Raw genomic sequence first — 27162 nt, forward strand, 5'->3', positions numbered from 1 at the left:
GTAAACACATGGCTCATAATTGAGCTACAACTCAGTCCTGTTCATTTTCTTGTAAAGCTACCACTCAATTTAATACTTGGTGTTAAAAAGCAGATGCAGCTGTTTATAATTAGTTACAAGTTAGGCTTCATAGTCTTCGGAAGAAGATGAGCCTTTATCTTCAAGAGAATTCTGTTTTCCATGAAGAACTAGCAATGGCTGTTCAGCAATCCAGCAAATGTTTACTCAGGCTTCTCATGTGCACATTGTAGCAGGGAGCTAAACAGGCAGGCAACAGTCCTGACCTTCAACTACTGGGATTGTGTGGATGAATAAGTAACGAGTCTTATCTCCACGGTGGCAACTGCCTCCTTCCCATTGCTTAGGTCCAAACCTAAGAATTTTTGACTCCCTTTGACTCTAAAGACAGCTTTCATCATTGCCTACTCCCTCTTCTCCTCTCCCTTTCTCTCCCTTCATCTCTTCCTTCCTTCATTCCTTCCTCCCTCCCTCCCTCCCTTCCTTCCTTCCTTCCTTCCTTCCTTCCTTCCTTCCTTCCTTCTGTGGGTCTCATGTAGCTCAGGCTAGCCTTAAACTCACTATGTACTTGAAGTGATCTTGAACTTCTGATCCTCCTGACTGTACCTCCTGGGTCCTGGGATTGCATGTACCTGCTATCACGTTCTGTTCATGGGATGCAAGGGGCCGAATCCAAGGCTAACAGTCCCTTGTCCTTCTTTTTCCCTCCTATGGCACACTCAATCTATCAACAAATCAAGATGGCTCCGAATTCAAAAGAGAGACTGACCCTTACCACTCACCATTGCCATCATGCTCCTCACTGAGGCCAAGCCATCAGCATTCCTCATTAGAGAATCTTTCTCTTTATTCTTTATTTTTCCTTTTTAATTTTTGAGACAAAGTTTCGCTATGTGGTCCAGAGTAATCTCAAATCCATCATCATCCTTCTTTAGTCTCCTCTGTGCTAGGTTAAGAGTTGGTACCACTACACTAAACTTCTCTTGAATTCTTGATATAACTTCCTAACCAGTATTGCTGTCCTACCAATGATGTTCAACATAATAGCCCAAGTGTTCTTTTGAAAATGTACATCATCATCAGCTCAAAACCAACAGCTTCCTGTGCCTCTCAGGACTTACAACAAAGTTCTTCAGATAGTCACATGGTTCAACATGATCTCATCCTAATACCATTTAGCCCTAAAGTCTCAATTTGCATTCAGCAACAGGCACAGGGACCTCCTTCTGTTCTTCCCACAGTCTTACTTCAAAGACTTTGCAAAGAGGGGCTGGGAAGTGGTTTAATGAGTCAGAGCACAGGCTGCCCAAGCATTAAGGACCTGAATACAAAACCCCAGCACCCAAGTAAGAAGATGAGGGTGGCTATACAGGCTTCTAAGCCCAGGGCGACATGGTAAGCAGACACAGGAGGATCACTAAGGTTCCTTGCTGGCCCTCAGCCTAGGCATGAATTCAGTGAGAGCCCTAATAAGAGCAATAAAAGTGATAGAGCAGGGTGGGTGGTATGATCTTCTGTGTGTGGCCACACACATATACCCTACCCCCACCTCCACACACACACACACACACACACACACACACTTTACAAAGACTCCCTCTTCCTAGAATGATTTTCTTTAATGGTCTGTCTCTATAAAGGTTTCCCCTCCACCTTACCCTTGGAATCCACTCTCTGTGCTGCATGGATTTCTAATACCATCCAGCATCTTCTTCCAGAACAGACGATGTTGATTAAGTAACTGTTTATTGTCTTTCTTGCCCATGAAAAGAAGGCTTCAAGAAGACAGGGATTTGTAATTCTGGTCTGTTTGGTTTATTGTGTTGCAAGTAAGGCTGGCACACAATAAACAAGCGACTGCAGGGGGACATGGTGACATGGCAGAAAATGCTTCAGCAGAGTCAAATGTAAGTTAGCATGACTAGCGTGCCTGGCGATGAATGCATGACTTCATGCAGACCTTTCAAAATACACATGTAGCTTCTCATTTGATTCAACAGATATTCATTAACCAGCACAGCATGTCCAAATGCTTGGATTAGACCTCTATAGGCTGCATTATGATGGGTAAATAGAATTCCTGCCAGCACATTAGAATGAAACAGTAAATCAATTTCTGTTTTTAAACAATGACTACTCAGCAAGATGGCCTTGATTTCTTCTGGAGCCAAGTACCAGCTATGGCCAAACTTCGAGGCAGGAGCAGCCTAGTTGTACAAGGTGACCTGCCAGTTCCCTTTCAGGCATTCCTCTCTTGCTTACATCCTTCCTTCACAGAGAAGTGGGCAAATTTCATAATCACTTAAGGTGATTTGAAGAACAATAAGTTGAAGTTGGTCTGGTTTGGGAGGCCGCTAAAAATCAATAGAGGTCTTTGGTGTGATGTGGTTTAAAAATGAGAAATATATATGAACTACTTATGTGGTTAAGTATAAGCAAAGATATAAAATAATTGTGTGGTTAGATATAAAGAATAAATAGGAGTTCATTTTAGAGGGAAAAATTGAAGAGCCTGCACTATAGCAGAGTAGGCTGATTTTTGTAACAATGAATTAAAAAAATGCAGGCCATTATAGACTCTTTTGGAAGGAAGATACATATTAGGCATAATAAAATCTTGAATAGGCCTATGAGGAGTCTGCTCCTGGTTAGAGCTGATAACATAAAAATTAAGTCAAATAATGCCTCTAAGAAAACATTTGCAAGTCAGTTACCCAGACAGACGTTTTTAAAGTGCTCCCTGAGACCCACGACTCGATGCTAAACTCAGAGAGTGTAAGATAAGGAGCAAATCCCTTGCTGTTGAACACGGTAATGATATAGCCCTTGAGTCAATATTCTGAGGGGCTATTCAGGAGAAGAAATAAGACAATGAATTTCAAGATCATCTTCTTTGATAGAAGGAAGCTTGCTTGTCATGTGCACCAGAGAAAGGAAGGAGTGAGTACCCGCTGCTCCAGGAAGAGACTCAGAATTCGGACATCATGGAAATGTCAGGCTCTTACCTAAGTAGTTGTCATCCTCGGACTTCCCTGAGAAGCTGTGCTGCCGCACATCAAGGCTGGTAGCTCCAGCTGGAATTCGGACAACAGTATTGTAACCTGCCGAGAAGTTAGCAGAAAATCAGTATTCTGCTGAACATTTCACATTCTCTAAGGACAGACTAAAAGGCAAACAACAAAGAAAGACAATTACCACCACTAGATGTCTTATAGCCAGGTTAATAATATACTATAGCAAGGCTGATTTTTACCCTTCACATTAATACTTCCTGTATTCCAATGAAGTTAACAATTTATTTTTAAACCTTTTCTCCCCTCCCTGGTTCTTAGGAGCAGATTCTTACCATAATGGACTGTGTTAAATGTTCCTGCCACTGTTTTGCATGAAGAATTATCACCACCACAAATCCCACATTTATCTCTCCGGGCTTTTGAGTTTAAAATATGATCACATCCAGCTTGCTTTTTAAAAGAAAACAATTGAAATAAGTGGTAAGTATTAAGAAGATAATAAAATGGCAAGTCATGCATTCTTTTCAGTGATGTGAATCCAAAAAAAAAAACGACAAGGAAGCCGTGCCCTTTAAAACTTGCAAAGGTTGAGGACGCCAGTTGTCCACAGTTTGCTATTTCAGATGCGGTCATTGGACCCACAGGAACCGAGCATCCTTGATGCCGTTTGGCATATTGAAGCTCTGGAGACACCCATCCCTACCAAATCACAACTGGCATTTTAACCAATTGCCCAGGTGCTTCATGCGCAGATTAACATTTGAGATGTAACGGTCCATGAACAAACAGAGTCAATGAGAAAAACCGCCTAGCCATGGAAACTAAAGGAGAATGTGATGCTGAGGCCACACCAGAGAGCTCCCGCACATCCTAAGGGACGAGCTGCTTGTCACTCCGGGCTACTGCTGATGTTTAGAACCACAAGTCCAGTGCTGAAATGTTCCAATTTATCAGGAGAAATTGGGAGGTTGTTTTGTTGTGCAACACCCCCCCCCCATAACTTGTTTACTTAGCAAAGCAATGAAGAGGGAGGGCCCTGGCCAATTCAGGGAGGACCCTGGCAACTGCCAAGCCTGCAGGAGAAGAGAGGCCCACTCTTCTGCTCTTTAGTGCACTGGTCTCTTTGAGAAGCTCAATGCACTGAGACTGAGTGGAATGACAAGAGAGTCCATACCATCAGGCCAGTGCAAGCTGAGAGGCAGGTAAACCTCCGAGGTACTCCCTCTTTTTAAATAGTTATTTACTTTCATGCATGTAAATGTTTTTCCTGCATATGTACGGGAACCATATCCATGCCTAAGGTCTTCTGAGGTCAGAAAAAAAAACATTTAGATCCTCCTGGAACTGGATTTAGAAATGGTCGTCAAGTGCCTTGCAGGTGCTGGGAACCCAACCCAAGTCCTCTGCAAGAGTAGCTAGTGTTTCTTAACCATGGAACCATCTCTGTAGCCCCTTAGGTGATACTTCAAACAAATCCGATCCACTAGTAATTCTAGTTGGCCTCTGGGCCACATATAGTGAACATGTTCAACAGCTTAGAGCTTGGTCAAGCTAGCAATGATTTCTAACTTGTGAACACAAAGAAAAAAGTATTAAGGCTTGAGAAGTCACTGTCAGATTCTTTGCACATTGCCAGGAGTTTCTCAGCTTACTTTCCAACACTAATGGGAGGAGTGTTTTGGGCAAGGCAATTGTAGTTAATATGACAAAGAGACATCCGAGGGAGGCTGGCTTTTCCTCCTTCTGTTGTTCTGGAATATAGCAATTCAACCTAGAAATATTTCTGTTAGGAAGCTCTTGGTTTTGACCTTAAGCACTCAGTTACAGTAAAAGTGTGTGTGTGTGTGTGTGTGTGTGTGTGTGTGTGTGTAAAATGGTACAATAAATATTCAAGGAGAACTTTTGCATAGATCTCCATAGAGACTGAAAACAAGAAAAACCTAGAATAGTGATTCTCAAACTTTGGTATAACATGCATCAGAATCATTTGATGATGATAGATGCTAACAGTATCCAGGGACCACACTTTGAGAAACACTGCCTAGGAGCCAGTGCCCAGATACAAGTCGCTGTCATTCTATTAAGGAGCCACAGATCAATTAGATACCAGGACAGCTCAATGAAGAAAACATCACGTGAACTTACCCGGCAAAGGCCTTGGACACAGATATCATTTGTGTCCTGGCCACAAGGTGTTCCATCGATGACTCTGTCTCGGAGCTGGTAGTAGGCTGTGTTCCCCGCCACTCTGCAGAACAACTTACATCGGTCCTTCATCAAAACTAGAGAGGAAGATCGTGATGCTATGTGACTTCCATGTCTGGACGAGCTCCAGCCCGGCAGCCCCACGCTCCAGCCCCGCTGCACTTACTTCCACTGTACTTGGGGACCCAGCGCACGCTGGGCAGCAGACCATTGATGTTAAAGTGCTTGCCATCAAAGTGAGCACATTGCTCTTCACGGAAATCGCGCTTCTGTTTCAGGCAGGGCTCGGTGTTGCAGGATTTGAACTTCATTCTCCTCCCTACACAGTACTTCCCACCATTTTTTGGTCTGAAAAAAAAAATGGAGACAATAGATGCAATGTATTGGAACCTATTCCTCTACTCCTCATCCCTTCACTTATGACTGGCTGGGTCTTCAGGAAGCGACTTTGAGATAACACATGGCCAAGAGAGAAGGACATGTCTCTGCATTCCAGGTTTGCATTCTGCCTCCCATCACCTCCTCCCATCACCTCCTCCCATCACCTCCTCCCATCACCTCCTCCCATCACCTCCTCCCATCACCTCCTCCCATCACCTCCTCCCATCACCTCCTCCCATCACCTCCTCCCATCACCTCTCCCATCCCTCCTCCCATCACCCCCCATCACCTCCCATCACCTCTTCCCATCACCTCCTCCCATTAACTCTTCCTATCAACTCCTCCCATCACCTCCTCCCATCAACTCCTCCCATCAACTCCTCTGGGTCCGGCTTTGCTTTCTGGCTTTGATTCCAGTAAGTGTCAATTTAAGTAAAGCAGTCAGACTTTGCCTCAGCACTTACAACTATGAAATGGGACATGCTTGTGTTACATCTGGATTTTGTTGTTGTTTTATCTTTGAGACTAGCTCATGTATGCCAGGCTGTCCTACAACTCCCTACAGAGTTGAGGATGACCTTGAACTCCGAATCTTCCTGCCTCCAGGTCCAGAATGCTGGGGTTATTGGCATGCATCACCATACCTAGTTTTTGTAAACCTGCTTTGAAGATAATGTGTCAGCTATCAAACAGAAAGCCTGAACATATGAAGCTGATCTTTGTCCCCTTTTCCCAAATGTTTGCAGGCCCTTCAACTCTAACAGTTTTGTAAGGTTGTTTTCTGTCTGTCCTCTACTCCTTGACCTCCTCACAGGAGACCACAGGAACATACTCCTTTCCACTGCCTCTCATTTGGTCCTCCCCCATCTTCTCTCCACAGCTAGTCTTTTGATTTGTTTTATAAAATAGGACTACACACACGGCATATGTCCACACTTTGACCCACGTCATAGGAGGAGAAAGCACGTTGGGTTCCTAACACTGTCGCTCAAGTACGGCGCACTCTGGCAAAGCACGATGGTGCAAATTCATTCTCAGTGTGAAACTCTGCACATGTCTTTTCCAGATGTTACTCAGAGTATAAATTACACAACACATCCCCCAGCTATCAGCAGCTGGCCGAATTCATCACAGGGGTAGGGAAGGCCTCAGAACTCAGCCACAAACACCCGAACAGCTCAGAATACACAACTATCTCAGAACACCATGGAGCTCCAAGAGAAAGTTCACAATTGTCCTTCTCTTTTAGTGAATTTTTTCAGAATAATCCTAAGAGTAAGAAATGAATTTTGTTTTGTTTTTCAAGCAGAGGTTTTAGGTGCTGGGAGACACATCAATCATGACCATAATGGAACTGGGGAGAGGCTGTAGGTGGTACAGTTGGCTCTGGCTTCCAATCTTGCTGTCCTTATTGTGCCCTGCTCCGGTTTCCTCCTTTTTAAACAATGAGTACATATAGCTGAGTACAGTGACACATGTCTTTAATCCCAGCATTCTGCATATCAAACTCAGTCTGTGACTTTGGGTAAAGGCAGATTATAATTTCCTCCTTAACTCTGCATATGGCTTTAATGAATGTAAATGTGCCCTTTTGAACTACACATCTCCTAGACAATGTGGTTTCTATCTGATTTGTGTGTACCACACAATATGGAAATCTATAGCTATAAACCTTTTAGAATGGAAAAATTAATCTCATAATTAAAAAATTTGTTTGGATATGACTATTTTTTCCATGTAGGCAAATACTGAAACTATAGGAAATTCAACTTTGAAAATACCATTAGCTGCATCTCCCAACTAAAAAGATTTTTTTAAGGACACTTTGTGCCAAATAGGAGTAGAAAGAACTTCAGGAAGTTGGGAGATTAATTATCACTCTGTACAGCCAGCTTAGGTCATTCCTTCAAGTACATGTTACACAACCCAGCCGATTAAATTTGGGAGCATACATCCTCAAGGTTACAAAGGAGTTTTTACAAACACCGTCACAGGTGCACTCTACTCTTAAAGACAGATGAGTTTTTGTCTACAAATTGGCTGGAGCAGATATATCAGCTCCTTTGTTTATTTACATGAATTAGTACAATCGGATTTGGGTTAGTCCAAAAAATTCTCTCCTGAAATAACGAAGGTAGGCTGGTTCTATGCTTCCAGGCTATCAGAGAGGTTGATGGCTCAATGGGGAGAATTCCTTTTCGAGAGTTAGATAAGAAAAGAGGGAGTTTTATTAATCTACCTTTAATGATTTTTTTTTTCTAATGGGGTACACTAGGGGACTGATATCTGTCTATATTGCTTCATTAGTTAATGGCTCTTCCATAGTAACCAGTTCTCAACATTTTGAAAATAGTTCACCTAGTCAATGCTTCCAAAAACTTGGAGGTGACAATTACTAGACTTGGTAGGTAAAGGTTCTTGCCACTACGTCCGACAAGCTAAAGTGAATCCCTAGCCTAAGGAAAGAACAGACTCCCACAGGTTACTCTTGGACATGTACAAAGGACTAAACATGTAAAAACACTTAAATATTTTTGTCGTCTCTGTACTGACAAAAATAACATACAGAATTTTTTTTAAAAAAATGAAACAGATATGTCCTGACTTTTTAAAGTAAGATTTTATACACAGTTGCTATAGTAAGAGTCTGAGTGGGTAATATCTAGTTCACAATTTTTATTTTTTCAAATTGACAAATTCATTATCTTGAAATTTAACCTATTTCTAAATTTAAAAACAGAATAGAATCGCTAAGGAAGGAAACGTGTCTGCCTTTCTTATCTAGGCCTTTGCTCTGGTTTGTTTCTCTTTTCTATTTTGAAGACTGAACTGATTCTAGAGGTTTCTGTTTCTGCCACCAGGCATCTCAAAGCCAATTTGCAAACAAAATAGTAAGAGTAGGACCCACAGGCCTGATGGCACCGCTTCTTGCCCCACTTAGTGCTTGGTGCGTCAGTTTGTACTTGAGGTGGTCCTCTTTTCCTTCCTTCCTTCCTTCCTTCCTTCCTTCCTTCCTTCCTTCCTTCCTTCCTTCCTTCTCTCTCTCTCTCCTCCTCTCTCTCTTTCTCTCTTTCTCTCTTTCTCTCTTTCTCTCTTTCTTTCTTTCTTTCTTTCTTTCTTTCTTTCTTTCTTTCTTTCTTTTTTCAAGACAGGGTTTCTCTGTGTAGTTTTGGTGCCTGTCCTGTATCTCACTTTGTAGAACAGGTTGGCCACAGAGATCCACCTGGCTCTGCCTCCCGAGTGCTGGGATTAAAGGTGTGCACCACCACTGCCCTGCTGGTTCTCATTTCTTATGCAGTGTACTTGCTCACTCTGAACATACTATCCCAAACTCTAGGATGAAATGAGATATGCCCGATCTTTAAGAGCATCCAAGGCAAAAGTATCAATTGCATGACAGACAAATTTAAGGAATAGCAGCAGATCTGGAAAGAAAAAGAATACTGTGGAATTAAGGTAGTGGGGGTACCCTGGGTCTCACAGCCCTGGAAGGCCACTGCTCCCTCTTCTTCAGCCCCAGCTGAGGAATTCCTTTTGAGTAGCAAGGATAGACTTCGGAACTTACTCTGGTCGGTTGCACTCTCTGATGGCGGTTTTGATGCCTCCTCCACATGTTCTGGAGCAGGTTCCAAAGTGACTCCAACTTCCCCAGGATCCATCAGTCGCAGGGGCCTCCATCTCTTTGGGAACACAAAATCCAAACTTGCAGTGCTGTGTTTAATAAGGAGAGCAGTGAGGGAGAGCTTGGTGCTATGAGTCATCCTAGGACCAGCTGGCTGCAGAAGTACATCACATTTTTAAGTTCCCCCCCCTGTGCTGGTTTGGAACACTGCAAATTTGCTATTTCTATGAATAATGGATACTGCAGGCATTTTAATATCATGCTCATTGATTTTAGGCGGTGTTTGCATTTACTGCTTGCTCTGATAAACACGGGCCAGTGAGTGGCAGGCTCCACACTAAATGGGTAGCCCTAATGGCCAGCTTTAAACTGCTCAATTAGTCTGTGTACTTGGAAAAATGAGGAGTGGAAATGGGGCATGGACTGCAGATGGGGGCCAAAATGAACTAGAGAATTTGCAGTGTGAATCTCTATTAACAAGGCTTTAAGACTCTACAATCTTGCTAAAATCGAAGGCTTTATTAATACCCTTGATTTCAAAACCCCAATTTTGATTAAACTGGGGAGGGGGGGTTAGCTACTTAATTCTTATAAACCCACTCCCAATCACTTAGGATCAGACTAAAGGAACAGGGACAGATCACAGTGTCCTACACTTCGTTATAGTTTTCTTTTTTCTGATAGTTTCAGACTCTATACTCTGGATCATAATATTATTATTATGATAATAATAAAATGCAATAAAACTCCACAGCAAGACAGGGAGTGGATGAGCTAATTTCAACTTTCTGCTATTGTATGTGTGTGACCTAAAGCCCAGGCAACTGGTCAGGGAAGAAAAAGAGTGGCCGTGGCCAAAGCCACAGGAGGGTAATCCCTGTGGCTCCCTCAGATCTCCAAAGAGGAGCAGTGAAGCTGGGCTGTTGTGAAGTCTCTGTGGGGGAGCAGGAGTGAGGTGAGAGGTGGAGGGTGGAGGAGGCCAGGATGGTGTGCAGAGGCAAGTAAGAGACAGGTTAAGGACACAGAGGGAAGGTTCATCCCTCCCAGGAGAGAAAGGCTTGGTGGGGAATGGAAGAGTAAAGTCTTGTGCTATCCTGGACTCTTCCTCTGTAGCCATCTTCTCACAGCATCTGAGGAAGGTAAAATGGGTGCTGGGAACCTGACTCAGGTCTTTGCCAAGAACAGCATGTGCTCTGTACCATTGAGCCATTTCTCTCATCCTGTGGTGATTTTTTTCCTTCTGTTTTTTTTTTTTTTTTTTTTTTTTTTTTTTTTTTTTAAGACAAAGTCTCACTTACACAGTCTTTACCTGCCTAGAACTTTCTATGTGGATCAGGCTGCTCTAGAATTCACAGAGGTCCATTTGCCTCTGCCTCCTGACTTCTAGTCTTAAGGTATGCACTACCACAACCAGACTGTAAAATTTTTGATCCTCTTTCCCCTCCTCACCCTCCCTCCCCGTACTTTGTTTTCAGATCCTACTCTGCGCATAAGTAACATCATAGACTATAGTGACCTTTCAAATGCTCAAGAGGCCACATATGGTTGGTAGCTGTCCTAGGTTGCATAGGAAAGCAGGTTGAGCAAGCTATGAGGAGGCAAGTCAACAGGCAGCATTCCTCCACAGTCTCTGCTTCAGTTCCTGCCTCCAATTCCCTGCCTTGCTTGAGTTCCTTTCTTGGCTTCCTCCCTCAGTGAAGGAATGTGATCTGATCCTGTAAGCCAAATAAACCAATCCTCCTCACCCCAAGTTACTTTTGTCATGGCGTTTTATCACAACAAGCATTAAATGGCTAGTGGATTGGGTTGAAATCAGGTCAGTCTTTTGGTGTATGTATGTGCGCGCGCGCACACACACACACACACACACACACACATGCTAGTATGTGTCTCTTCATGTGTGTCTGTGTGAGTGTGGAGTGGTATGTGCCTGTGTGCGCATGTACAGAGGTCAGAAGAAGAAGAAGAAGAAGTGGGGTGTTATCTTGGATCCCTCTCATGAAGTGGCTCTTCCTTTGAGGCAGTGTCTCTCATTCAACCTGGAGCTAGGCTGACTTCCAGCAAGCCCTGGTGATCCTCCTGCCTCTTCCTACCAACCATAATGCTGGGGCTACAGGCCTGTGCGTGGCCACAAATAGCTGTCTCCACGGGCACTGGAAATTGATCTCAGGTTCTCACGCTGGCATAGCAAGCACTCTCATCCACTGGGTCATCTCTTGCCCCAGCCTTCCTTAGCAGAGTCCAAAACCATATGATCCTATGGTATTTTCATACACACACCTTTCTAAGAGGTCAGAAAGGGCATGTGGAGGTCAAGTTTATTTTAAAGACTCTTGAAAAAAGAGAGTTCTGAACTTCAGGATCACAAACAGGTTTAAAAATGAAAATGTTCATGGGCTTAACAAGAGAAGGGAGAATATAAGGAGACATTAGTGAGTCATTCATCAAAATAACATTGTGTTAGAAATCTAGCTCAAAATAGATTGCTGTGGATGGAGTGGAGCAGAAAGAAAGGAAAGGGGAAAAGGCTCTGGGGCAAGGAGAGTGAGAACGAGCTGGTAAATGGAGAAAAGGAATACACTGTCAAATCTGAGCAATCAACATGAAACAAATGAACAAAGTAATCAACTTCTATGCCAACATAAACATTTCCTTTGGTCTGAACAGTATGAAGTGTGTGTGTGTGTGTGTCCCTGTATCTAGATCTATCTTTAGTAAGAGCCATTAGACCTTGCCAAGGTTCTAAAGCACAATTGAGAATACAACTTATATTCTCTGCACAGCTATTTTTCTAAAATTGTCAACAGGGGTCTACACATATTCTGTAGAAGGCTTGAACTCCATGCTCTAGCTGAATTCATTAAGCATTGAAGGCAGGGTCTCCTGAAAGGTTGCCCAAGACTTCTCCCCATCAGAAGCTATTGTCTCCTAATTGTCTGCAAAAGTAGAAGTTGAGAAGCAGACACAGCAGCCCTCCTTCAAGTCTTTCTGTGGTCCAGAATTGGTGGAAACTCTGCATCTGCATGGAGCTCGGGAGTCCTTTCATGACGGTTTCACTAAATACACGTCACTTCACCATATTCTTGGGAATGCTCCTGTATTGTGGTTTTCCCAGCAGTAACAAGTGTCAGAAATAGACACAAGGGTGGGTGGATCAGACAGATGAAGAACCACAATATAATGCCAGTGATTTTGCTGAGATCAGTCAATCTGAGCGAGACAGTTGGCTCAACTAACCAAGTTGTCAAGAAGTCCTGCTTATTGTTAGCTACTTGTAGCAGCCTCTGGGTTACCATGTTTAGAAGGACCCAAACTTGACTGTCTTCCATCTTGACTGTGTAAGACTGAGTATCATGTTCAATGTTTGATGACTGCTGTGTAAATCTGTGAAGTACATTCCCACAAAAAACCTGTGGTCCTGCACTCACTGACACACTAAGGTGTTGTTGTTGTTTTTATGTGTGTACTGGTGTTTTGTCTGCATATGTCTGGACACTGCATGCACATGAGTTATAGACAGTTGTCAGCCACCTTGTGGGTGCTGGGAATTGAACATGGGTCCTCTGGAAGAGCAGTCAGTGCTCTCAACTACTAAGTCATCTCTCCACCCCGACACACTAAGTTTAATGCTCCATAAAAAACACAAACTTCAGTTTTTGAACAAAGACACCTACTGGTCTTTTAAGATAATGAAAGTTCCAGAAGCTATTAGGTCTATTGTTTCTTTTGAAGCTATCACTAGGGAAAGCTAAACTTCAGATTACAGCTTTGGAAAAGCCCAGCAGAAGTGGAGGGATAAGCTGACTTTGTCATCAACTCAATACAAAATCATCTTCAAAAATATAACTTAACCAAATAATTTCCACATCCCCTATTTCCTTTAATCATTGAGATATAGGTGATGAAAATGGAGTCCTCATGTTTGACCATTGGAAAATAAAGTCACTCAGAGAGCTGAGTTCAGGGTCCATCAAGCAATCCACTGTCTCTCAGAAGCAGAGGCAGAACTATGGTAAGGAGGGTCCACCCTGGAAGGGTTTGGGGCAGTTCTTCCCTAAATGATTTGACTAATCTTAGGATAAGAAACTTTTTTTTTTCAGTTCTCTGTGTATAAAATGAGGTAAGGGAGAATAAAGCTATTGATTTTTTTTTTTAGTGATTCTTCCAAGGAAACATCCTGGATATTATTAGATCTACAAGGTTAAGTAGAGGCACAATAAATCAGATGTTCAAAGGAAGTACAAAACAAAACAAAACAAAAAATGGCAAGAGAGAGAAAAAAGGCAAGAAATGATAAGGATGCCAAGAGTTTTGGAATGCCCACATATTGCATCCCTGGTGAGTGACAAGCCATGTGGACCCAGAGCTAAAATTTCCTTCAGTGAATGGTTGGGTGTGATGATGGAGATGATATGATGAGCGCACGGCCACTGTTTGGAGGTGCATACCAGGTACAGAAGGTTAGATTAATCATACTCCTAATGGCGTGGGACTCTGTTATCACTGGCCCACACAAACAGTGCGTTTTGTTTAGTTATTAACGAATTGGTGAGAATCATTAAAACCAAAACCAGCTCATGAGAATCTGGGTATAGATATGTCCCAGGTAACAACATGGCACTATATAAAAGAAAACATACTTGATAAGTCAACAGTGAAGGCATCTGGCTTACAGTGTTTGGGCATTTCTTCGATTCTAATAAGCTTGATCATAATAGCTTTCCAGTGCCACTCTCAGAAGGGAAAAAAAATATCACCACACACTAAATGGTTTATCTATTAAAATTAACTTCCAGAGTTCTCAATTGTAAGCCATACTTTCATCCTCAAAAGAATCTGTATGCTGAACCACACTGTAATATATTATGTACCATACACAGCACTGAATCCACCCAAGTCAGGAGCCTTTCTGTCCCAGGAGGAGAGACACCACCCCATGTTACTTGCCTTTCCAGGCTCACACTCGGTTCCGTCAGCCCAGGGCGTGTGTTGAGTCCTGCAGCCTTTGTGTGCTCCATCCACATTATTGCACCAGAGTCGTCTACACTGCATCTGTTCCATTCAGGGGAAGACAAGACACAGTGTGAGCACACAGGGCAAGAGTTCCTTTCAACTCACGCTTTGCCAGGGGTAAAAGTTGGCTTGCAAAAGGATGGTTTTTTTGCTTGGTATGATATATTCATCATTATAAACCATTCCAAAATGCAGCCACCCAAGACACATTTCTGTTCTGGTGAGAGATATAGTTCTGTAAAAGGGAATGGCCTGAAGGAGCCTCTGAGTCATACATGGCATCACAGGGTCCTTTATCTGCATACCCTCTTATATTGATGATGAGGAAAGTGAGGTCCAGTGGGATGAGGGATCATTCTCAGAACTACACTAGAATTCTGAAAATGAATGTGACTTGAATTTTGCTTTGTCGTAGCTCCAAAATTAGTGTGTATATGCACGCTTACCTGTGTATGTGCATGTGCATTTGCATGGACATGTGCATGTGTGTGTATAATACCATGATCATGTAAGGAGCCATTTTTAAGATCTAAAGGTTGTAGGAGGAAATACAGAAAAAAAAACTCAATAAAATATATTTCACACTTCTAAAAAAGTATAGTGGGTAGTTATGTTCTCATCATTACCAAGCTAAGGAAAAGAAAATTCACAAGCAAGCTAAGGCCTTGTATACTCATCCTGCATCCCTCTCCTGCTCCTTTTACCCCAGAGGTAACCCTGTCTTCAGCAGTGCTCACGTCTTCAGGGTTCTCTATGCTTCTGTACAGATGCTTAAAAACCCACCAGGGATACACAGCACTGAAGCTTCCTATCAACAGGAGCACACAGCACACCTTGCAACTTCTTCTTCCTTCCTTCCTCTACTGAGTTCTTCTTTGGGGACTTATCCCCATGGACAGATGGATGGAAGTGTTTCAAGGTAGAGTCTTCAATGCATGTGTGTGCACAAATGTGTGCATTGGTGTATGTTCAGGTGTGCTCGCACATGTGTGTGTGGAGGCCAGAGGACAGCTCCAGTGTCATCTTCAGGAACACCACCTACATTCTTTGAGACAGGCTCTCTCATTGTCATGGAGCTTACCAGTTAGGCTAGACTGGCTGGCCAGCGAGACACTGTTTTTTCCTGTCTCTGCCTCCCTGGTAGCAAGCCAGGGCTACCACACAGTGTCTTCACATGGGTTCTGAGGACTAAACTCAGGGCTTCCTGCTCTCAAGAGAAGTGTTCCAGGGCCGGGCGGTGGTGGTACACGCCTTTAATCCCAGTACTTAGAAGGCAGAGCCAGGCGGATCTCTGTGAGTTACAGGACAGCCTGGGCTACCAAGTGAGTCCCAGGAAAGGCACAAAGCTACACAGAGAAACCCTGTCTCGAAAAACCAAGGGGAAAAAAAAAAGAGAGAAGTGTTCCATCAACTGAGCCAAACCTCCAGTCCTTCCAGGTATACTTTTAAAAAATGATTCTATATTTTAATTTTATCCTAATTACTTAAAAAATACTTACAGGAGAAAAGTTAATAGTTACCAGAAATTCATTTTTAGAAACAGAAAAAGAAGCCTCCAACCACCTGTATTTTGGGTACTTTCCTTTCTCCTTTTGATGTTGAAGACGTATGCTATCAAACTGTTTATTATGGAGTATATTCCTAAGTATCTAACATTTACACTGCTATGTAATAGTTCACTGAAAGAAGACACTAAAATGTGCTTGGTCTTTCTCCCATTGGCCTTTCCCCACCCAATGATGTTTTGAGACAGAAATGCATGGTTCATGTTAAGACTCAGGATACCTCTCTATCATCCTGCCTCAGACTCCTGAGTGCAAAGATTCTAGGCCCTACCATATTCAATGGCTTAATTTTTGTATGAGTGACAGAGAAGTGGACATTATTTTGGATGGAGTTATTTGAACTTTTTAAATCATTTCTGTGGATTCCTTATATTTTCCAATTTACCAACCATTGCCAGAATATCCCTCTTCAGCAAAACAAACATACATTTCCCAAAGCCATAACCGAGGCATCCCACAAAAGCCTAAGTCTGCTTACCTACAGAGATCCTTGACTCATACATTAAAATACCACTCAACCAGCCAGTCAGCCAGCTAGATGATGACCAGCAAGAACTGAAGACCAGCTGGTCACAGAACACAACCTAACACGTTAATGCTGGGCGCCAGAGTTGGCTCAGGAATTCCTTGTACCAGATCTGGAAGAGTCCCTGTAATTCAGGTCACTTACAAGCTACAGGGCATAAAAGGAGAACAGTGAGCTGGCCTCCACAATCTTGGGCTTACTTTCTGACTTTCTGCCAAGTGACAATGGCATCTCCCCTTTGTGCTATTGTGAGAGCGCCGTGAGGAAACTCAGGCTGAATGCTGCCCTACTGAGCCCACCACGGCCTCATAAGCCCATCACAGGCACTGCCACCGTCAGCAAGGTCACTCTGAACCTATACCTGGGTAACTGATTTAGAGTGAGAACCCAGTGGGAAAATGTGACCACAAACAAGTCCGGAATCAACAGCCGAGGGCAGAAATTACCCCCGACTTAACACTTACCATATATGGGCACACCTGAGAACCTGGCCCAAAAATCAATTCACATTGTTTATTCACGTTGTAGAGGAGGCCTGGGAGTTGGGAAGGCAAAGGGTAGGTTCTGGATTCAGGTTCATTCAACAAGCACTCGCCATACCCAGTGCTACGGGAAGCAGAAACAGACAGATGGTGAGATAGGTTCCTGAAGGTTGCAGATGGGGGTAAAGGGCATGCACACACCTAATGGCTGCAAGAACTGTTCCTTTTGGCCTTTGCTCTGTTCTCTTCATCCAAGGATAAATCAAGGGTAAGTCTAGAAGCTAAAGCTACATTTTTTATTATTTTTTTATTTATTATGTATACAGAGGAGGGTGCCAGATCTCATTACAGATGGTTGTGAGCCACTATGTGGTTGCTGGGAATTGAACTTAGGACCTCTAGAAGAGCAGTCAGTGCTCTTAACCTCTGAGCCATCTCTCCAGCCCCCTAAAGCTACATTTTTGACACATACTCTGTAGAAAGATATTCTCCACATAGGACAGAGCCAGGAGGAAATATAGTGTCTGAGGGAGCACCAATCTCCTGCAGGGGTCATTATCTGCTTTTTTTTTTTTTTTTTTTTTTTACAGTCCTTCCCAATAGACTGTAAGGATCTTAGGGCCACAGCTAGCGTCTGTTTATTTCTGTACAGGGCCCAGTCTGTAGCAAGAGGTATTCACTGTTTGTTGAACAGATGACTCAAAGCAGGAAAGCATCTCAAGCTACCTGCTTAGAAGAAAAACAGCAGCCCTCAGTTTCATCCAGGTTTCTGCAAACATTTCTTCTGGAAAATTTATACCAGGTAAGTTCTAATGAAGAAAGCCCACCCCTTTCCGGCACCTGTTGTTGCAAAAATGTAAACCAGTGAACTTTGGCAATTGCTTAACCTCTGCACCTCTGGGAAAGGAGAGCACCAATTCTGTGATCTGTGGACCTTGTATAATGTAATTGGGTCTTTAAAAAGGTAAAGGGCATAAAGAGAAAGGAGAGAGAGAGAGAGAGAGAGAGAGAGAGAGAGAGAGAGAAGAACATGCCCTTATTTCTACCACAAACTTTCTTCTGGCAACCTCTCACTACCCCATTCCTTCCAAGCCAAGATTATTAGGTTAGCAGTACATCATCACAGCCTTCTCCAAAGACCTGAATAAATTTCAAAGCATTACACAAATGCAAAAATATTTGCATATTCCCTTTAAGAACCCAACTCTTTGCTCAGAGCAGTTTGTAATCTTCCAAACACTGGCAAGGCTGTGCACTAACAGATGTCATAGGGTAATTTTTTTCCCTCCTCCAAGGAATGTTATCAAAAACAACAACCCAAAAGGAATGCGAAACTCTGCATTTTCTTTCCATTAATGGTTTACTTTGTATAGACCAGGCATTAGATTAGTGATTCTCAACCTTCCCAATGCTGCCTCCCTTTAGTTCAGTTCCTCAGGCGGTGGTGACCCCCAACCATAAAATTATTTTGTTGCTACTTCATAACTATAATTTTGCTACTGTTATGAATTGTAATGTAAATATCTGAAATGCGACCCCTGTGAAAGGGTTGTTCAATCCCCCAAAGGGGTCGTGACCCACAGGTTGAGAACTCTTGCACTAGGGGCTGTTACTAAAAGAAAGTTTTCAAGTCTTACTCTAAGAACTCAGTGATGTATTTTCGACTGCACTTGGACCACATCCAAGGATTGGTGTAGAAATTCAGTGTCGGCGCCATGACATGCTGGGGGCTCTTCACACCTTCTTCTTTGCATTTATTGCTGTCATCATGAGGCATATTGAACCTAAAGTCGATGAGACAATGGTGGGAATGTCAGTGTACCCTAGTGGTTCATGCCGGCACTGTTGCTTAATAATTCATCCAAGAGAAAACTGCAACTGCCTATTGTGCTGTGGAAAAGCATCTGAGTCCAGGTGAGCAGAATAAACTGTAAGACAATTCAAGATGAAAAATAGAACACAAGGGGATTTTTATCCAATTTAATATAAGGCGCCTTTAGTGAATGCACAACCATTTGTTGGGTTAAGTATGCTTTTTGGAATGGCAGTGGCTCCGAATGTGCTGTAGTTGGTGCTAGAACACAGTAGTTGGAAATCCTAATAGACAGTTAAAGGGTAATCCATAGAGTCAAGATTTTGGTGGGATGCTATCCTATGGTTGATATAAAAAAAAAATAAATTGGTGTAAAAAATGGAAGCTAAGTGCTTTGTAGTAAGAGGATCCTTGTGGGCCTTGCATCTCCCATTTCTGGGCCGGGGTTGACAAGTGATACACCTGTGTTTATCAAGTAAAGTGCCATTATGAAGGTATGTAAGGTGTGTGCATGAACTCAAAAGAAGTCACACAGAGACCCCAGGCACACAAGGCCAGCCAGCTGAGGGAAGAGATGGCACAGCAATTCACATGCCAATGCCAGCTGACAGGAGCCGGCTTCCTGAAGAGCCCGGCACAAGAAGACTCTTAAACTCTTTCCCGTTCTGCCTGAGGGAAGCTGTGGAGCAATGCCAGTGTCCTCTTGGGCTTGGGCGGGTGACAACAGCGTTCGCACATACTTTCCATTCTTGGCTTCACCAGAGGAAGTGGGGGGAAAATGATAGCGTTTCCTCAGTGCACACCCCCTCCATGACCCACATGGCCTTCCAGCCCAGGCAATTATCCACCAGGTGACAGGGTCAGAGGGTCATCTTTTCTCTCTGGGAAAGACTGCTGTCAATCAGAAAACTGAGCTGGTGGTTAATTTAGCACCAAGAGAGGAATTCCCTTCTCTAGTTCATGCTGAACTCAGGAAACGTGAGTGAACTAGAAGGGTGTAGACCTGTTTCTTATAAAGGAGAAATCTAGACTAAAGCCTGTGCATCTGCTCCACTAATTCTTTCGTGTTCTGTTTTTTTTTTTTTTTTTTTCTTTAAAAAATGTGGGTCCTTCAGTTTGCCAGTAGAGACGGGGAAATGTGATCTGCATTAGACAAATTTACCAAGTTTGTCATACTGAAGAGGCCATCTCTTCAAAGAAGATACGCTCCGGCCTGTGGGTTCCAGCTATGGAGTCAACCTAACACTGACTCGAGCACTCCTCAGGCCAAGGTGAGCATTCCAACCCTACCTGGCTTCTTTCCCTAGGTAGACAGGCGCTGCCCTTTATGCCCAACTTGCCATAACTAGCTAAAATCAAGTTCACTTATTTTATCATACAAATAAACGGAAATGTATTTTTATTTAAATAAGCACATTTGCTCACTGCTGGGGCTGTAATACCTATTTTTTTGAATACTTACTGATTGATAATAACTGAGACTGTTCACATCCATAGTATACTAGGATGCGTATTCTGGGTTTTAGATGCTCTGTTTCATAACTTATTTGATACAGGGAACAGTACAGTTGACTCACTGCATCCGAGGGTCACACATCCACAGGTTCCATCAGTTGTGGATGAACATATTTAGGGGGGAGGGCAAACTTGTGTTGGTATAGAACGTGCATGGACTTCCCTCTCCCCTAGTCAATAGAATATAATAGCTATTTTTGTTGTATTAGGCATTATGAGTCATCTAAATATTATTTAATGTATATGGCAAATAAGCACAGGTGACATGAAAATTCAATGCCTCTTCATAAAAAGGGCTTGAGTACCTGTAGAGTCTGGTATTTATGCCAGGTCCAGGAACCAGCCTCCCACAGACAGCCAACAATGAGTCTACTATTCCCTACACTTTGTAGATCAGCAACTAAGGCAGAGAGAGCTTTCATCACCTGATAATTCAGGTCAAAGTGTCACTCAGATGGAGAACCTGGAAATATAGGTCATCTTGAGGATCCTCTGCAGTTCATGAATATGTCTCAGGAATCAGAAAGGCCACGGAGATGTTAACTAAGCCAGTCTAGCCTGCCTATGCTAAAGTCCTGGATTACATTCTAAACATTAGATCTGTGATAAAGTTTCCTTGGGAGGAAACAGCAAAGGTGTATGAAAAGGGAAAGGGTGAAAGGCACTTGTTGAATTGAACTTCTGGGTGTGTGCATGCAGCATTTTGTGTGTGCATACACCCTGCTCCACACCTAGCACAGCATATACAAGAGATGTCTGAAAAGCATTTGAACTGAAAAAGCTTTCTTTTCCGTGATAATGTTGGCTGTGTACAAAGCTCAAATCTGACCCAAAAGGACGTACAGCTCCACTACACTAATGATTCTCTTGAGAAAACCATTTTAAAGATACAAATGATATGCACTGTAATTATTTTAGAAACACACTAATGTGTTCCCAAATCAGAATAATTTCTGGTAAATCCACACTGATTTGCCCTGTCTCCTCTCTGTGCTCTTTCTCAGATAAACAAACAAGGAGAGTTATCTCATAATGGCCACTTTCTGGTTGTAATCTGGAAATTGAATCTTTCTCTGCAGCATTGTTCATCTTCTTCTCTGAAGGAGGGACATCGCTGTCTTAGATGCTAACTGTCTGAGTTATAGCCATGTATAACCAGAGTTCGGAACGATCTGGATCAGTTAAAATCTGTGGACCAGAGCAACGTTGAGGCAACCTTCTGGACACAGATGTTGAGTCAAGAAAGTTCTCCAAGCTAATTCACCCTTTGCTGTGCTAGGAAGTAATCAAAATGCATCTTTTCCTTGAGTCTCCAGTGGGAGGAGAAAAATAATTAGACTTTGCACATCACACACAAACAGTTGAACCAAAGACACACAGAACTAGGGCTGAAGAGGGTGGATCGCCTTTTACTCAGTGTCTCGCAAAGGTTCAGCTTCCTGTCAAATCTACTCTGAAGTCTTGGCTCCATTAAAGTTAAGAAAACACTCCCAGGTAAACAAGGCTTTAGGAGACTATGAATGGAATGACTTACACATGGCCCAGCTCGTGGGCTATTGTGAAAGCGGTACTCAACCCACTGTCTTCACTAATGGAACAACTTCTGTAGGGGTCACAAATGGTTCCCAGTTCAGCAAGACCTAGTCGGAGAGAAGGGGAGAAACCAACATGGATTTACTTTTAGAAGCGACTGTGACTCGGAAGAGAAACATCGAGGAAACCATTGTAGCCATGGGGACATGCACGAGACTCACCTAAGGTGTCACATTTGTCCTGAGCTCTGCAGATATCCTCCCTAGAAGCAAAAGAGACTTAGGCCATGACAACACCAGAGTAAAGGTCAGCACAGGAAAATCCTCAGACTTCCGGTCCATTTTGGGGGGACAGGGATAACAAAACATAAACTAACAAGGCCAGCCAGGGTTTTGCAACTCCCCAAGCGTCAGGAACCATAGACTTAAAGGTTAAAGGTTACATGGAGACGTCTACTGCTGTCTCCAGAGTAGCCACAGAATGATTAGCCGTGCCCCAGCCCACCTCGGGGAAACTTTCCTCAGTGCCTACTGCAAAGTGCTCACTGTTCTCTGAGTTCATTTAAGAGGAGTGACGGGCTGGCGGTTGTGGCTTTGGTGTAAAGTCCACATGCAAGGGCACAGCCCTGGATTCAATCTCCAGCAAGGGCTTGTGGGACAACAAGAGTGTTTATAACTATGTCAGAGACAGTCCATGATAAGAGAAACCATTAAGCCAGCATCTCCTTCTTGCTTGTACATTCTTAAAACATTCTTTGAGAGTAGCTTATCATATAAAAATTGGGAAATTTTCATTCAAAAAATTCCTTCTTTCTGGCTTCTTGAAAAAAAAAAATCACGTAAGTTGGCAACACTTAGACTTAAGTCCTACATGGCAGTCACCAGCTGGATTCGGCCAGCGGCTTCCCCTGCTACAGAAGGTCATTTGTTTTCAGGCCTGCCTTGCATACTGAGTCCTCATGGGGCATGTACATGTTAAGAGATTCTCAGGCAGAAGGGTACCCTCCCGCACCCTCATGACATATGCAGCAGTGTCTGGTGACCTTGCCAGTGGTCATAATCGAGAGGCCAGAGTTCTACTGATGTGTAGAGAGAGCAGAGATGCATGCCGCCAAAAGTACTGACATGCTCGGGGTAGCCTGTTCAACAAAGAACTCTCTGTATAAATTGTCCAGAGTGACTTCGCTGAGAACTTCCCGTGTAGGACTGGCTACCAGCAACGAGGGACCCTTCCCATCAAAGTGACCTGACACCCGCAAGATATGAGGAATCAGCATTTACCTTGTGACCAGGACAGCAGTGTCGTGCTGTATCCCACCTAAGTGGTTCTTGGCGTGCTGCCACTGGCAAAAGTTTTTTAATGTTGTCTGGGCATTGAAATTTATGGAAGGTCCTTCCTAAACACAGAGAAGAATTGCTCTTGGTCTATGCAACAACACCAATTAGATATGCCATTTCGGATACAGATAGAAGAAGAGAGAAAAATAAACTTTATTACCTGTTCATTATGAATCACAACTAAGTTCACAATAACAATATTAATTAAATTTCCAATACTTGAGTCTTTATAGATAGAAGCTACCTGCAACCGAGATAAATTTTTCAAAGTTAATGATGGACTCTGTGTAAGCAATAAGCAATTCACTTCTCAGGTTGGGTTCCAGCACTTTTTATGTTTCATGCAACACATGTGTTTTACGGTTCTGAATGTTCACTGTATAAACACTGATTTATAGTCTCTTTGTAAAATTCATAGATGGCAGTTTTAGATAAAAATGAACTCTAGCAAATTTAAATTCTGAGGTATTTTTCCTTGAAGCTGAATCATCGTCTGACTTAATAGTTACTTGTTCCAAAGCATTACATATTAATTTCCCATCAAGCACTTTCCTGTCCTTTGGAGTCCTGGGTTCCCACATAAATGCTGGCTCTTGTTCCTCATGCTCATTGTCCATTTATAATGCTCAACAGCAGTGTAACCTGTTTCTGCATTGTTTGTTATCATAACTTACTATGTCAGCTACATTCACTGTCACTTACCATAAACTAGATTCTGGAAGAAAACTGGATTTGCATTTAGTTCCCACAGCAAAACTCTGGGCTAGGTACTACTACCGTCTCGTTGAAACAGAGTGGTCATGGAAGCTCAGAGAAATTGAGTAACTTGTCTAAGACTGTACAGTGGTTAGCAGCAGAACTAGAGTTGACTAGGTTATCTGATCCAAGAGCTGCTACTGTAGTCAAAGGTCTCTGATAGACCTGAAATAATGGGGTAGACATGGAGCTGGGGCTTGCAAGGTCTACTTGGGTTTCCTTCTGTCCCCTAGGTATGAGAAGGCTGGGGGCATATGGAACATGTGAGGACAGAAGTGAGGGCAGGCAGGTGGGAGGGAAGCTGATTGGGTACCATGTGGGGATGGCCCTCAGCAGCAAGGGACAAAGCAAGGAGCAGGACAGGCCACGAGGAGGGAAGAGGCAGCCTAAAAGCAACATTCCGAAGCATGGTGGCTTTTTACAATGCTTCCGGGAAATTCATTCAAAGCAGGCTGTTGTCCAGGTAAAGAAGGGTTAATCCATAAAGGGGAAATGAGTGACATCACATCTCCATGCACCACCAGGTATAAGGGAGTATATGAGAATGTTCCCTTTCTGCTTGCATGGAAGTTGTGAAGTCATTTCTCTGTATCTCTGGGAGCTTGGCTCCAGGATAGCTGAGGACAGTAAACCATGGAATGCTGCCTCTGTAACATGGTGCATCATCTACAAGGAGCCTGTGGACAATCTTCCACAGCTTTTCAGTCATCTCGGGGCTACTTATGTCATATTCGATGAGGGAATAAGAAGAAAGTTTATATGTTAAGTTTAGCATAGGTACAAGCTTTTTTATGAAGTCTGTGTGTATGTGCGCATGCATGTGCATGTGTGTGTTTGTGTGTACATGTGCATATGTGTGTATGCATTTGAGTGCACAAATGTGGATGTGCATGTGTAGTGTTTTTTTTTTTTTTTTTTTTTTCTGGGAAGCTGTCCACCTTTGTTTTTTTTAGAGCAGGATCTCTTACTAGCTGGGAGCCAGTCAAAAGGGCAGTGTGCCTTTCTCTTCCTCCCTGGTGCTGGGATTACAAGTGCAAACCACCACATCTGCTGTTTACATATACACTGTGATTGAACTCAGGTCCTCATGTGTAAGGGAAGCCCTTTGTTGGCTGGGCTAGCTCTCTAGCCTTGGCAAATATTTTTGATACATGGTTAGTTGAATGGGCAGAAACTGGATTTTGAAGGCTTAGTATAGAAAACACTTTATGTAAATTCCTTCATCATAATTGTTGAAATAATACTACACAGGTACAAAAATAGATTAGAATTAATTTTATCTCTTTTGTTACTTTCTTTAAAATGTACCCACTAGAATATTCAAAATTAAATATGTGAATTAGATCATACTTTTTTTTATTGCTAGAAACAACAGGAACTTTAATAACAGTTCCTCTTGGAAGGTGCAGGGAACAAATAGAGAGAAGGATATGTCATGTTAGGTTTGACTTGATTTTCCAATCACGCAGATTTCTTGTTTCCAATATAATACAGGAGTAGAAAAATGCAGAAATTCCTAAGCGTCATCCCTAGCCTACTTGATTATCACCCTGAGTAAGAAGCAAGACTGAGCAGTTGCATTCTGAAAATGCATCATGGGTGACCGGGACTCCAAACCAGCACCACACAGGACTACCAGGCTGTGCAAAGCTCCTAAGTTAGACAGAGAACTTGAGGTTCCAGGACAAACAGGCTGAGGGTCACATGCGGCATCTACGCCTCCTGCTAGCTGTGCCTGACCATAGGCAGGTAACATAACTCCTTGGAGATTCAGTGTTCGTGTCCATAAAATGAGGATGGCAGCCCAGCCTCAGCCCATTGCCAGAAGGATTAGAAACAATGCTTTTCAAGTAACAAATGCACTATCTAGCAGAGAATCGACATTCACTACCAATACCCACTACCTTTCTGATATAAAGGCAACCAGTGAACAGCCACATACTCTTGGGTCGTTTGCCTGAATGGCTGACATGCCAGCCCTGACCGATGCTAGAATCAGAATGGAAAAGAAAACCCCTCCCTCAGCAGCACACTGAGTCGGCTCATGAATCGCCTTCAGTGTGGTATACTTACAATTCGACATCAGGGTTAAAATATAATGCTGAAGGTTTGCTCCGTGGTACAAAACCATTCTGTGGTCAGCTACCACCATCACTTCTACAAACCGTGGGTAGGACAGGAAGCGTTTGGTTCTTTTGTGGTTCCTCCTGTCCCTCGTGCTGTTTGTCTTATTGCTGTACCCAGAGAACACTTTTGTTGCCAAGCTGCTCCTTAACAGAGCCACATCGTCAGCCAGGCTGTTCCTCTTTCTCTGTTTTTGCATTCTGGTTTTCCGCTTGTCTTTATTGTGACTGTTTTTGAATTCTGTAAGAAATCAGATGACATTCATTCCTTACACAGCAGTCTACACTTGTACTAAACATTGTGCATGTTTTAAAATGATGCCTTTAGGTAATAAGATGGCTCAGTTGGTAAAGTGTTTGCTGTCCAAACACAAGGACCTGACTTTGGATCCCTGGCACCCATATAGACAGGCAGGTTGGTTCTGGGAACTGAAATATCCTGGCTGGGGAGGCAGACACAGGCAGACTCTTGGAATTCACTGGTAAGCCAGTATAGCTGAGTTGGTGAGCTTCACATTTAATGAGAGACATGATCTCAAAAAACAAGATGGAGAACCATGGAATACACCAAACAATATTGACCTCTAGCTTCCACAGGTACACACACACACGTGCACATACACACACCACACTCACAAACACACAAGTAAACAAAATGCCTCTATAGTCAAATGTCATACAAAATAAACTGCAGACTATGAGCTGTATAAATAGAACTCAAGCCACACTCACTCTGACGAGCCTACGTGTCTAAGACTAGCTTCCCAAGGAAGCTTCAGTTGATGCACACCGATTACTCCAGAATGTCAGGCTTGGGTTATGGGAAATGGCAGCATATGGTTCCTTCCTTTGGGTAACAAAAGCCTTGTTAGTATTTAAATGATTCTTATCCATTGATCTTTATCATGGATAGAGTAAAAGTCAATTTTATAACAGAGTTTGAAGGAAGGAAAATTATATTCCCTTTTAAATGTTTTTTTTTTTTTTTTTTTTTTTTTTTAATTCAATGGCAGACAGCAGAGAGAGAGAGAGAGGTCTGAGAGGTAACTGGCTAAAGACAATATGAAAGACATTAGAAAACACAGAATCAAGTATTCTATTTCTTTATCAGGTCGCCATCCCAAGTGAAACAGAAGAACAGAGTCACTGCCGTTCAGTGTCTCCGAGCTTGCAATGGATTCTTTGCAATGGATTCTTTGCAAAAGAAGCAGATCAGGGCAGAGTGTGGGCCAGCAGTTCGGCCTGTGGCTTTTGCCAAG

General features: G+C 42.9%; 1 protein-coding gene across 1 annotated transcript in view; it reads right to left on the minus strand.

Annotated features, from left to right (window-relative positions):
• The window catches only part of Adamts9 (ADAM metallopeptidase with thrombospondin type 1 motif 9), a 162898-nt gene that overhangs the window by 105929 nt on the left and 29807 nt on the right, over positions 1–27162 (minus strand). Inside the window, exons 4-17 of the mRNA XM_028855107.2 lie at positions 25862–26144; positions 25535–25541; positions 23185–23268; positions 22968–23083; positions 21909–21949; positions 21689–21794; positions 18464–18610; positions 16809–16950; positions 14188–14292; positions 9184–9329; positions 5404–5585; positions 5178–5314; positions 3365–3482; positions 3024–3119 (exon numbers count right to left, since the gene is read on the minus strand). Of these exons, the coding sequence (XP_028710940.1) occupies positions 3024–3119; positions 3365–3482; positions 5178–5314; positions 5404–5585; positions 9184–9329; positions 14188–14292; positions 16809–16950; positions 18464–18610; positions 21689–21794; positions 21909–21949; positions 22968–23083; positions 23185–23268; positions 25535–25541; positions 25862–26144 (1710 nt within the window). The remainder of the gene's footprint in view (positions 1–3023; positions 3120–3364; positions 3483–5177; positions 5315–5403; positions 5586–9183; positions 9330–14187; positions 14293–16808; positions 16951–18463; positions 18611–21688; positions 21795–21908; positions 21950–22967; positions 23084–23184; positions 23269–25534; positions 25542–25861; positions 26145–27162) is intronic.

The sequence above is a fragment of the Peromyscus leucopus genome, chromosome 3 (genome assembly GCF_004664715.2).
Source record: "Peromyscus leucopus breed LL Stock chromosome 3, UCI_PerLeu_2.1, whole genome shotgun sequence".
Classification (NCBI taxonomy): Eukaryota; Metazoa; Chordata; class Mammalia; order Rodentia; family Cricetidae; genus Peromyscus; species Peromyscus leucopus.